The sequence below is a fragment of the Glycine max genome, chromosome 10, assembly GCF_000004515.6.
Source record: "Glycine max cultivar Williams 82 chromosome 10, Glycine_max_v4.0, whole genome shotgun sequence".
NCBI classification, from domain to species: domain Eukaryota; kingdom Viridiplantae; phylum Streptophyta; class Magnoliopsida; order Fabales; family Fabaceae; genus Glycine; species Glycine max.
In genome coordinates, this window is record NC_038246.2 from 42331548 (window position 1) to 42344398 (window position 12851).

The following is a 12851-nucleotide window of genomic DNA, read 5'->3' on the forward strand; positions in this document are numbered from 1 at the left end:
TCAAAACTAAATTTATCATGTATTATTTAACTTATAATTTAGGAGCATATAATCAATTCAAATAAATTATTGTACTAACAATTTTCTATTTAAATCTCATGATAACTTGATATTTTTAATAAAAATTATTTTAAAAAAATTAACAAGAAAATTATTTGTTGATCAATATTAAGGGCGAAATTCGTAGGGAAAGGGAATTCAGAAATTTTGTCAAACAGCTAGTGCGCAACTAATCAGGACACAAAAATTGACACGCCAGCCGCCAATCTCATCAGGTCAAATGGTCAAATCATAAAAAATATCTATAGGCAAATTAATAATTATATTTATATATACTCACTATTTTTATTTTTTTTCTTTCTCCCTTTCACCTTAATATACCTTATTATAATGGCCTCAATTATTGGATAACATTATCCTTAAGTAATCAATGCGCACGAAAGCTTAGAAGAGCAAATATATTCTATGATATACCTTTAAACCATTGGAAGAAAGAGAAATGGAGGAGACTCTTTCTCTCAGTCTCATCCACGTAAACAACTCATTGGTTTTCACCAATAGACTACACATCATCCTCCATTTCACTGCTCTATGTTTCTTGGTTTACTACAGGCTTTGTTTCTTCTTTCAGAATCCACAAACCAGACGAGGAACTACTTTGTTCCCTTGGCTTCTTGTTTTTGCCTCTGAAATCATTCTCTCCTTCATTTGGATTCTTGGTCAAGGTTTCCGCTGGCACCCCATTTCAAGAACTGTGTTTCCTGAAAGGTTACCACAGGATGACAAGCTCCCTCTCATTGATGTTTTCATATGCACTGCAGACCCAACTAAGGAACCAACTTTGGATGTTATGAACACTTTGCTATCAGCCATGGCGCTGGATTACCCGCCAGAGAAGCTGCATGTGTATGTTTCTGATGATGGAGGTTCATCTGTCACCTTGAGTGCCATGAGGGAGGCTTGGAAGTTTGCAAAGTGGTGGATTCCCTTCTGCATGAGATACAGAATAGAGTGTAGGTGCCCCAAGGCTTACTTTTCTGCTTCAGAGAATGGTGGTGGTGATTCTGATGGGAGCATTGAGTTTCTTGCAGATAAAAAAATGATCAAGGTGGGTTTTGTGTGAGATGAAGTAAATTTTCTCTGAAATTTTGGATTTTGGGAGCAATACTTATACTACTTGATAGTCAATTTTCTGCAGGAAAAATATGAGGCTTTCAAAGAAGACATAGAAAGAGTAAAAGAAGACCACTCTGGAGATACAACTGGCATAAAGGGTCAAAATCATCCACCTATTATAGAGGTATAATTTGGTAGTAGAACTTAAAATAGCCTGATTTGAAGTTCAATACTTCAATTAGCTCTTTTAAACTTATCTAAAATAACCTTGGTAGGTTCATTTATTGTTCATTTATCTCGGATTCAAAATTGTAGGTAGGGCTTAATTAGTGCTTGAATCACATGCATATCAACTCAACTGACTCGGATTTTATCCCTATTTTAAGTATATATATGACTAATTTTCTATCAGCAGGTTCTAGTGTTTTCAGTAAATTGTAGTGATATGGCCACAATATCATATGTTTGCATCTGACAACTGGTTAACTATTTAAACACTGTTTGCCTTTCAAAAAAAAAAAAACTATTTAAACACTGATGATGATGGCAGGTGATACAAGAGAATAGCAGCAGTGAAATAGAGCAAGTGAAATTGCCTTTCCTTGTCTATGTTTCCCGTGAGAAAAAGCCTTCTCATCCCCACCATTTCAAAGCTGGGGCCCTCAATGTCCTTGTAAGATTCTTTCTCTCTCTAGTGTTATGAAAGGCATTCTCTAGGGACATAACACAAGTATGATACTCAACCTATTGGATTTGGAACTCAGTCAATAGTACCTTATATGAAGTATTTGCTAAAATTTTGATATTGCCACTGATACATTTAACAAAAACTGAAACAAATGTAACGCAAATATCTGGAGTTCTATTAAATGAAGCACGGGAATACAGTGACCAATCTGAAGCTGCTTTACAGATTTGCAATAAGCTATTTGATTGCTTATAAATATATATTATTGCAGTACCGTGTCTCTGCTGTGATAAGCAATGCTCCATATATTCTAGTGCTGGATTGTGACATGTTCTGCAATGCCCCAGCTTCAGCACGCCAAGCATTGTGTTTCCACCTTGATCCCAAGATATCACTTTCACTTGCGTTTGTTCAATTTCCTCAGAAATATCACAATATAAGCAAGAATGACATATATGACAGTCAGCACAGATCAGCATATAAAGTAAAGGATACCAAACAAGACCTTTCAAGTTTTGATATCATTTTCAAAATGACGTTGTATTTTACTATGTTTTTGCCCACAACTTTAGGTTCTATGGCAAGGTATGGATGGGCTTAGGGGACCAGTATTATCTGGCACAGGCTTCTATATGAAAAGGGAATCACTGTATGGGAATTACAAAATTAAAGGTGTGCAGCATGATGATTTGTTTCTTGAAATTTCGTAATATGGGATGAACATATACATGTATAAGTACATACTACATACTACGCATTCTCATATAATTTCATGTTTTGAATGTTAGCCACTGACCTTGAACTCCGACAATATGTTGGCACATCCAATGGGTTCATCAAATCCTTAAAACAACACTGTACTCCGGATTCAGACACTGTTGGACATACATTGCCTGAAGAAGAGACTTTGCTTCTGGCTTCTTGTAATTATGAAATTGGCACTGAATGGGGCAAAGAGGTATGCATATTTTATGATCCAATGTCCAAACATATTTTTTTAATTAATCTATCTAACATACTCAATGCACTTCTTTTTTTGGTGTATGCTACCAGGTTGGATTCCTGTATGGTACAGTATGTGAAGATGTTCACACTGGATTCACATTGAATTGCAATGGTTGGAATTCAGTGTTATGCGATCCACCACAGCCACAGTTTCTAGGAAATGGTACCACCAATTTGAATGACTTACTAATTCAAGGCACCAGATGGTACTGTGGACTGCTTGATATTGGTTTAAGCAGGTTTTGTCCTCTTATATGTGGGCCTCTAAGGATGTCTCTACTTCAGAGTCTTTGTTATGCACAACTTACATATTTCCCTCTTTATTGCTTGCCCCTTTGGTGTTTAGCCATTGTCCCTCAGCTTTGTCTAGTAGATGGAATTCCCTTGTACCCCAAGGTAACAACTAAATAATGCTACTCCTAAGTCCTATGCTTTTATTTTTCCTTGAATTGATCATATTTTCTTTCAAATATTGTGACATAGCTCCCTTGTTTTTTCTCTCGTGTTTCAGGTCTCAGACCCATTTTTCTTCATTTTTCTGTTTATCCCTCTATCAGCTCTCACCAAGCACTTAGTAGAAGTCCTCTCAACTGGAGGAACAATCAGAAAATGGATAATTGAGCAAAGGATATGGATGATCTCATCCATCACATCCCATCTATATGGATGTTTGGATGCTCTACTGAAGAAATTTGGTTTAAAAGAGGCTAGTTTCTTGCCAACCAATAAAGTGGAGGATGATGAACAGACTAGGCTTTACCAAATGGACAAATTTGACTTCAGAACATCAAACATGTTCCTTGTGCCAATGGTTGCACTCCTCATCATCAACATATCTTGCTTCATAGGGGGAATCTACAGAGTGTTATCTGTGGGAGATTGGGACAAGATGTTCATACAGCTTTTACTTCCAGCTTATATCATTGTTGTTAACTCTCCAATCATTGAAGGTTTGGTGATAAGGAAAGATGTTGGACGCATTTATCCTTCAACTGCTCTAGTTGTAACATCAAATATCTTGGCCACAATTATCACTTCTACAATCTATTCTCTACTAAGGAAAGTGTAAAAGCCCATTCTGTCTCTCCAAAAATATTCGTCCAGCTTTGCTTTTATGCTATATAGTGGAGAATATAACTGCATGTTGACAGTATAAAGTGATGTAGTTGGATGAAATAAAGCCAGAGACCATTCACCCATTAAAAAATCTATATTTAAAAATACATAAAAAAGTATATTTGTCATATTTCTCATTTTGTATAATCCATGAGAAAAATAATTTGACTATTCATGCATGTTGATCTCCAGTGATAATTGATTTCCGAGGACTTGAAGCAAACTATTCAATTCCCCCTACTAAACCAAGCCTAGTGACTTTGATTGTGTGTTTTATTTCATTTACATAAACAAAGATAACTAAAGAAATTAAAAAATATATATTCTATAAATATTTATTGTATCTTCTTAAGATCAAATCCTCGTTAAAGAAAACTAATTATATTATATTTTTATTAAAGGAAATCAAAATAAATTTAATAAATAATAAATATTTTTCTTTTTGTTATACTAGTTGTAATCTTTTATTGGTATTTATTTAAGGATGAGGTGTTGGTTTTTGGTCCAGTAAAAAAATTCTCTATTTTAAGATAATATTTAAGAAAGTTAATAATTTTATCATATGAAGGTTTATAATGTGGCTAGCGTAAAAATGTATTAATCAATTATGTATACCATACTCTTATTAGAATACTTATCATTAAGTTTTTTATTTATTTTTTTACAAACAGCTTGATATTGATGCTAACAACGTGGCTAACTAATTAATTGATTAAAGACGTCTCTAAGCAGGTTTTTAAATAGACTCGTAGGCCAAACTAGACTTTTATGTAAGCTGAGTCGAGCCTTAAAAAAACCTATGACAGGTAATGAGTCAAATTCAAACTTTGCGTATTCAACTCAGTCGAACTTAAGCCTAATAAAACTTGACTTGATTTCATTTCCACTCCTTTCAGTTTCACTTTATGTGAATGTACTATCTATTTGAGGCTTGAGTACGATCTTATTCCCATTGTGGCATATACATTTTCAGATTGAGGCAATCTTCCCGAACCAAAAAGTTATAACTAAACAAAATCCTCATAAACTACTGTGTTGTGTTCAACAATTGAATCATAGAAAAAAAAACTCATTGTAATGTTGCTTACCCGATTGAAGACCATGAAACCAAGGTCGACATCAACCCCATCAACATTCACGGTCTTGGCATCTCATCCCAAGGAATCCTCCTTCTCATAGAGCACAACATTCACTCCACCTTTTGCCAAAACAAAAGTAAGCCAACCCACTAATTCCAGAACCAATCACTGCAACTCTCATCTTTGCTCTCTAGTGTTTAGTTTACTATGTAGCAAAAAAACAAAAAAATTCAACCCTTTTTCCCTTCAAGTCACTATTAAAAAAATGGATTTTTAATTGGTTCTGGGAGACTTTTTATAACGGTTTTGAACCGACTTAAAGTTGTCATCGTGAAAAGTCTTAATTTTTTATGACGGTTCTCAAACCGTTTTAAAAAATTCAATTTCTAAGATGATTTTATAAAAAATTATCTTAGAAATTGTTCTTTAAAAAAAATGGATGTTTCTAAGATGATTTTTTCTAAAAAATCATCTTAAAATATCTTTTTTTAAAGAAATTAAAAAATTTGAGAATTTTAAATCATCTTAGAATGTATTTTTTTAAATAAAAAATAAAAAAATTGAGGATTCTAAAATAATTTTTTTTAAAATCATCTTAAAATATAAATTTTCTAAGATGATTTTTCAAAGAACTATCTTAAAATATCTTTTTTTTATAAAAAATTAAAAAATTGAGAATTTTAAGATGATTTTTTCAAAACTCTTAGAAAGAAAATTTCCTAAAACAGTTTTCCAAATATCCATGTCATTTAAATTTTTTTACTAAAAACAACATTATATATAAATTAAAATTCAATGTATAAACTCCAACGCCACGTTTAAATTTGGTTATCATTAGGGGTGGGTAATCGGGTTAGTCCGCCCCGCGTAAGGCTCGCCCGCATAAGTCCGCATTGGCAGCGGACCGGGTCAGCCCGTCCCGTATTCTTATACGGACCTAATAAATTGGTCCGCCCCCGCCCCGCGGACCCCGCCGGTCAAACGGATTGATCCATAGGCCTAGTTTTAAAAGAATTTCAATTTTAATAAAAATGCAACACAATCAAATTAAGTTCAACACAAATGTAAATAAAATATCAACAATTAGTCAATTACATCAATAAAATAAATAATGTATTAAGAAAAGAAAATCCAAGCAATAAATCTAAAATATGAAACTTAAGCATCTCTAACAACAAATAATTCCATATTTGAAGTAGCTTAAGCCTTCTCCATCTCCACATCTTCATATTCTTTCCCTAAAACTCAAAACGATAATAAATATTAGAATCAACTCAAGTTAAGTGATTTTGAGACAACAATTATTATATATTATTTACCTTGCTCATCAAATCCTAGTAACCAATTTTTAGTACATATCAAGGCTTGCACATTGTCACCAAGAAGCCTAGTTCAGTATTTGTTAAGCACCCGTGAGTCAATACTAAAGGCCGATTTGGAAGCCATAGTTGTAATTTAGATACTCAAAATATCAAAAGTCAATAATAAAATATTTGGATTAAGCGGGATTCTTAAGGTGTTGTAGTTGGCGGAATTCTCAAACCATGGATTAAGTGGACTTACGGACAATCCACGGACCAAACCCGCACAGTCTGCAAGTTAAGCAGGACAAACCAAAAAATATTACATAACCATGGCCTATTTAAAAAAATTAGTCTGTTACCTGCGCGGATCATAGGCCCCACGGACCAGTCCATGAACTTGGACTCGTTTACCCACCCCTACCCATTGGGTTATACATTTTCTTATTTATTCAAGAATGCCCATCGGGTAAAAGATAATAAGTAAAAACAAGAAAATGTATAACCCAATGGACGTTCTTGAATAAATAAGAAAATGTATAATCCAATGGGCAAAAAAATGTGCAACAAAAATTCCAAAATCCAAAAATCACGGTTTAAAGAAATCTCGAAATTGTATAACCCAATAGGGTAAAAACATGCAACGGGGTCTATCTTTATCAATAGGAAATCCAAAATCCAAACATCACAGTGTAAAGAAATTCCAAAATTGTATACCCAATGGTTAAAAATCCGCAACAGGATCATCTTTATAGGGCTTACAAACCCCGATTATGTGGCGTACGAAGGCTTTCCCTAAAAAACATAGTTTTCAGACAGAAATGCGTTTGCACAACGAAAGACACTGGTTTCGTTAAATCATAAAAAGAATTTAAAACCAAAAACAACGCTTAAAATTTATATTACTTCTGGAATATGTGTGTGTGCGTTTGTATTAATAAAACATCAATTAGAAAGTAAGATAATTATCGAAAAATTAAAAGAAAAATAATGAAAAAAGACAAATATTTATCTTCTACTTTTTTTTATTATATCATAGAGGTTCTTTAATCATTTTTAAAATTTTATTTTATTTTATTTAAATTTAATTTTAAATCGTTTTTACCATATATTTATTATATAATATTGTATTTTTTCATCAATAACATATAATATTTTATGTTTTCCTTCATGTGACACTATATTCGAAGGTATCTTCATGACTAATTTCATCTATTATTAATATTTTTTTTCCCTCTAGGTGCGTTCATTTATTATTTAATCTAAGTTTACATTAATGATTCACGCTTTAATCCTCAATGACTCTTAAATACTTTGATCGATGTATGATTTCTTATTAGCATAAATTTCTTCTTGGAATAACATATATTATCATCTATCTCATCTTCTCATAGAAGCAACATGAAAATTTAGGATTATCCTCAATCGGTGACTCAATTATGTACTATGTGTGGTGTCAAAACATAGAAATCCAAACAAGAAACGGCGTTAGAAAAGGTCATCCATCTTTCATGGCGAATGATCAATCGTGCGAGTAAGTTGGGTTATGTGATCTCCTTATCCGTCATTATCACCATCAACATGAAGCTTGATTTAGGGTCATTAAGGCTAAAATCAATATATCTCAATGATGAATAAAGAATCTATTTCATACAGACAAATGCATTTTTCCATTTTTAGGATCAAGGTCATCTTATAGGGCCTGTACACTTCAGATGAATAAACAATCCATCACAGAGGCAATTGTACTTTTTCGATTTCAGAATTAGGGTCAACCTTTAGGGTCAACCTTAAAGGGTTTACATACCTTTGAACGGTTTGTTTTCCAAACTTTTTAGTTATCAGTTGAACTTGAACTTAACACTAAAATAAAAAGTGTTCAATCTGATTGGGATGGTGAATATAGACCCTTCTTTGCTTTATTAGCTTCCTATGGCGGCTTTTTTTACCAATTATGGATAAAAAAATTTGCAATCTTCCAATCGGGGATGAATTTTAAAAAATTATCCAAATCGGGGTAAGTCGTAACATGTTACGACTTGTTATTTTTTTAAATTTTTTTAACTGAAATCACAAAAATATTTACGACTTCAGTGCAAATTTTATTATTTATACGACTTTAAAGTCGTATTTTTCTTTTTTTAAAATGAAATTCGTATTTTTTTTCTACGACTTTAAAGTTGTAAAATTATTTTTTTTAATTTTTTAAAGGTTTACGACTTCAAACTTGTTTTATTTTTTTAAAAAAAAATCATTTTTACTATTTGCAGACATGTTTTTATTTTGTTAACCTATTTTCTTTTCATAAATACGTTTTTTTTCTTACAAACTTAATATTGTTTACGGTTTTATTTTTATTTGAAATAAAAAAGTTTAAAAAATAAATTTAAATATATAATGAATAATATTAAGTTGATTTTATTAATATATTTGTTATGATTTTATTTGATATGTTACTATTTTATTTTCATTATTTATCATTTAAAACATGTTATATATATATATATATATATATATATATATATATATATATATATATATATATATATTTAATATAGTTTACTTTAAATATTTTTTATTTAAAGTTTAAATAATCTATCAATAAAAATACATGAAAAAAATTGAAAGACGTTAAATTAGTGACATGAGTCACGAAGACGAGGACGAGGATGAGGATAACAACAATAGCAACAATGACGAAGATGATTGTGATGGTGATGACAACGGTGGTCATCATGTTTTTCAACAACAATGGACAATTACACGTGAGCAACCAAGAACAAGAAGTGGTAAAGGTTGTAGACCAAGAGGACAACAGCAACCTAGAACAAGAGGGGGTAAAGGCTGTAGACCAAGAGGATAACAAACACAGACAAATCCAGTTCATTAAGATGAGAGACCTAGACGCATATCTAAAAGAACTCGTTTTGGGACATCTTCTCATTATTAGTTTAACAAATATGTAATTTTTATTTAAATATAATCAATTTTTTTAGTGACATGAGTCACGAGGACAAGGATAACAACAATACAACGATAACGAAGATGATGGTGATGGTGACGATGATGATGACAACAGTGGTCATCATGTTCTTCAACAACAACAGACAATTACACGTGAGCATCCTAGAACAAGGGGAGGTAGAGGGCGTAGACCAAGAGAACAACAAACATAGACCAATTCAGTCCAACAAGATGAGAGATTCAGACGCATATCTAAAAGAACTCATTTTGGAACATCGTCTCATTATTAGTTTAACAAATATGTCATTTTTATTTAAATATAATCAATTTTTAATTTAAAGTCTTTCAATTTTTTATGTATTTTTATTGATATATTATTTAAACTTTAAATAAAAAAACCCTATCATACTCATAAACTAGATTTTATGTCTCAAGAACGTGTTTTCTCGGGGTACTCATCTTCAAATAAAGGTTACAAATATTTGTCTTCAATTGATAGAATTTATATTTCTAATGATGTTTTGTTTAATGAGTTGAGGTTTCCATATTTCGATTTGTTTTCCTCTTCCTCCAGTTCAACATAGAATAGTACTTCCTATTTCATCCTCAATCTTGATCTATCTCTTCCTGTTTTAGCCTCTACACCTTCACTTGCTCAAATGCCTTCCTCCAATTCCCTTTCAGCTCCTTCTGGTTTCTTTTCTATTGCCTTAAATCAAACCTCATCTAAATCCACCTCCCCTCATCCACAATCATCCAATATAGTGTTATCTAGTGAATCTATACCAACTGCACCCTCTCCCACTCATCCTCAATCATCAAATATTGTCTCATAGTGAATCTGTGTCTGCATCAACTCTAATTCCCATTAACACCCATCCTATGCAAATTAGGTCTAAATATGAAATACACAATCCTAGGTTGCATCCTTCATTATTTCTTACTCATTCTGAACCTAAAAGTGTAAAGCAGGCCCTAGAAAGTTCAGAATGGTTTGCAACTATGTAGGAGGAGTATAATGCTCTAACGAGAAATAGAACTTGGGACTTAGTTCCATTATCAGTTGGTAGACAAGCTATTGAATGCAAGTGGGTCTTTAGAATAAAAGAAAATGTTGATGGTTCAATTAATAGGTACAAAGCTAGATTAGTTGCTAAGGAATTTCATCAAGTTCATGGCTTTGACTTTCATGAAACATTTTCTCCTGTGGTAAAATCAGTTACAATTAGAGTAGTTCTAACTCTTGCTCTCTAACAAGGCTGAGACTTATTTCAGCTTGATGTCAATAATGCATTTCTAAATGGATTACTTGAGGAGACTGTCTATATGACTCAACCTACAAGTTTTGAAGTTGAAATTTTTGTAAACTTAACAAGGCTTTCTATGGGTTAAAGCAAGCTCCAAGGCAATGGTTTGACATGTTAAGGTCAACACTAATACAAATTTGGTTTGTAAGAAGCAAGTGTGATCCCTCTTTGTTCATTTATACACATCAACAGCACACTATAGTTTATGTAGATGATATCATCATCACAGGAAGTTCTAACTCTCTCGTTCAACAATTAAGTTCGAGATTGAATACAACTTTTTCTATCAAACAGCTAGGTCACTTAGATTATTTCTTGGGGTTGGAGATTAAGTATCTCCCTAACAAGTTTATTTTGATGTCTCAAAACAAGTATGTCAAAGATCTACTTCATAAAAATAAAATGCTCGAGGCACACTCTATATCTACTCCTATGGTTACAAACTGTAAATTGTCCAAACATGGAATTGATCTATTTCATGATCCAACTCTTTATAGGTTAGCAACAGGTGCCTTGCAGTATGCTACCCTTACTAGACTTGAGATTAGTTATGTTGTTAATAAGGTTTGTCAATATATGGCTAATCCATTGGATTCTCATTGGGTTGTGGTTAAAAGGATATTAAGATATCTCAAGGGAACTATATTTCATGATTTATTCCTTCAACCTGCTTCTGTTTCAAAACCTATGGCACTCTATGCTCTTTGTGATGTTGATTGGGCATCAGATATTGATGACTGACGTTCCACATCAAAAGCAGTTATCTTTCTTGGCTCAAACTTGATATCTTGATGGTTCGGGATGCAAAAAGTCATGGCAAGGTTTAGCACTGAAGCTGAACATCGAAGTTTGGCCCAAACATCTACTGAATTAACCTGGATTCAAAACCTTCTAACAGAATTACATGTTTCTTTTCAAACTCCTGTGATTTACTGTGATAATCAAAGTGCAGTGTCCATAGCTCACAATCCATTGTTCCATAGTAGAACAAAGCATATGGAAATTGATGTCTTCTTTGTAAGAGAACAAGTTTTGGCCAAACAACTCTCAATTGTGCATCTTGCTGCCTTAGATCAATGGAGAAATGTCTTAACTAAGCCACTTTCCTCAACAAGATTTGAAGCACTAAGGGATAAACTCAATGTGAAACATTTTTCTGTGGAAAAACCTTCCCTCCTGAGTTTGTGGGGGGGAGGGGGGTTATTAGAATGAATGTATAAAAATAACTGTTACAAACAATTATTGTAGGACAGTTAGACAGTTAACTATTTTTCTTTCACTAACAAAATTTTGTCAGTTTAACAAAATTCTTTTAGTCAGTTTGTGATTAGCTTCAAGGTCTAGAGGTTTATAAATACCTCCTTTAAAACTGCATTAAAAAAATAACTTTTTTCAGAATCAATAATATCAATTTTTCCTTTTTTTGTTCTCAATGTTTTCTCTCGTTCTCTTTGTTCCACCAATTCTCTAAATCTAATACAAAGAGGCACAGGTGATGAACTCTACCTTGATAAACTACAAACAAGATTGTTTGTATCCAAATGCCTATAAAATTGGTGATTCTGGTGGTTCTTGCGATGCGTATGGTCGTGGTAGTAATCGTGGTGCCTTTACGAACCGTGGTGCGAGCCGCGGTGGCGGTGGCTTTGGCAGTGATCGTGGTGGTGGACGATTTGCAAATTTTCAATGTCAAATTTGTCTAAATTTGGGCACACGACTAATGTTTGCCATTTTCGATCTAATGTGACCTTCCATCCTCTTGAATATTTAACTCATTGATCCCACTACATTACAACCTATCCCATACTCTACTGGTTCAGTCAGAATCTCCAATACCTGGGTAAATTCGAATTTTAACAATCCTGGTCCAAGTCATAGTCAACCAAGTGTCATGCTCACTAGTTCAACCTCTCAAGGGAATGGGCAAGCTGGTACCACCTGGATTCTAGATTCTAGAGCCAGTTTTCATGTGATTGAAGACTCACAAAATATTAAACAATTCACCCACTTTGATGGACCAGATTAGATATTCATAGGCAATGGTGAAGGTTTAAGTATTTCTAACAATGATTTTTCATCATTTATATCTCATAATGATGTTGGCATAACCTTTAAACTTCACAAGTTACTACATGTTCCTTCAATTTTGAAGAAGTTGTTAAGTGTTAGTCAATTTGTCAAAGATAACTCTGTTTTCTTTGAATTTCACCTTCATGCGTGTCTTGTAAAATCTCAGGAGACCAATAACATCCTTCTTAAGGATTTGTTGGTGTCG

General features: G+C 33.0%; 1 protein-coding gene across 1 annotated transcript; it reads left to right on the plus strand.

Annotated features, from left to right (window-relative positions):
• The first annotated feature begins 397 nt into the window (after positions 1–397).
• LOC100810720 (cellulose synthase-like protein G2) lies at positions 398–4016 on the plus strand. The gene is made up of 8 exons (XM_003536208.5): positions 398–1108; positions 1199–1300; positions 1667–1789; positions 2076–2288; positions 2377–2476; positions 2593–2762; positions 2858–3205; positions 3321–4016. The coding sequence occupies exons 1-8, from the start codon at positions 500–502 to the stop codon at positions 3876–3878; spliced, it is 2223 nt and encodes a 740-aa protein (XP_003536256.1). The 5' UTR covers positions 398–499; the 3' UTR covers positions 3879–4016.
• The last annotated feature ends 8835 nt before the right edge of the window (positions 4017–12851 follow it).

Excerpts from the sequence above, each read along its gene's own strand:
- LOC100810720 (XM_003536208.5), top strand. The coding sequence starts at position 500 with ATGGAGGAGACTCTTTCTCTCAGTCTCATCCACGTAAACAACTCATTG. Across the intron at positions 1,301-1,666 it reads ATCATCCACCTATTATAGAG|GTGATACAAGAGAATAGCAG; the intron begins GTATAATTTGGT and ends TGATGATGGCAG. Across the intron at positions 2,763-2,857 it reads GCACTGAATGGGGCAAAGAG|GTTGGATTCCTGTATGGTAC; the intron begins GTATGCATATTT and ends GTATGCTACCAG.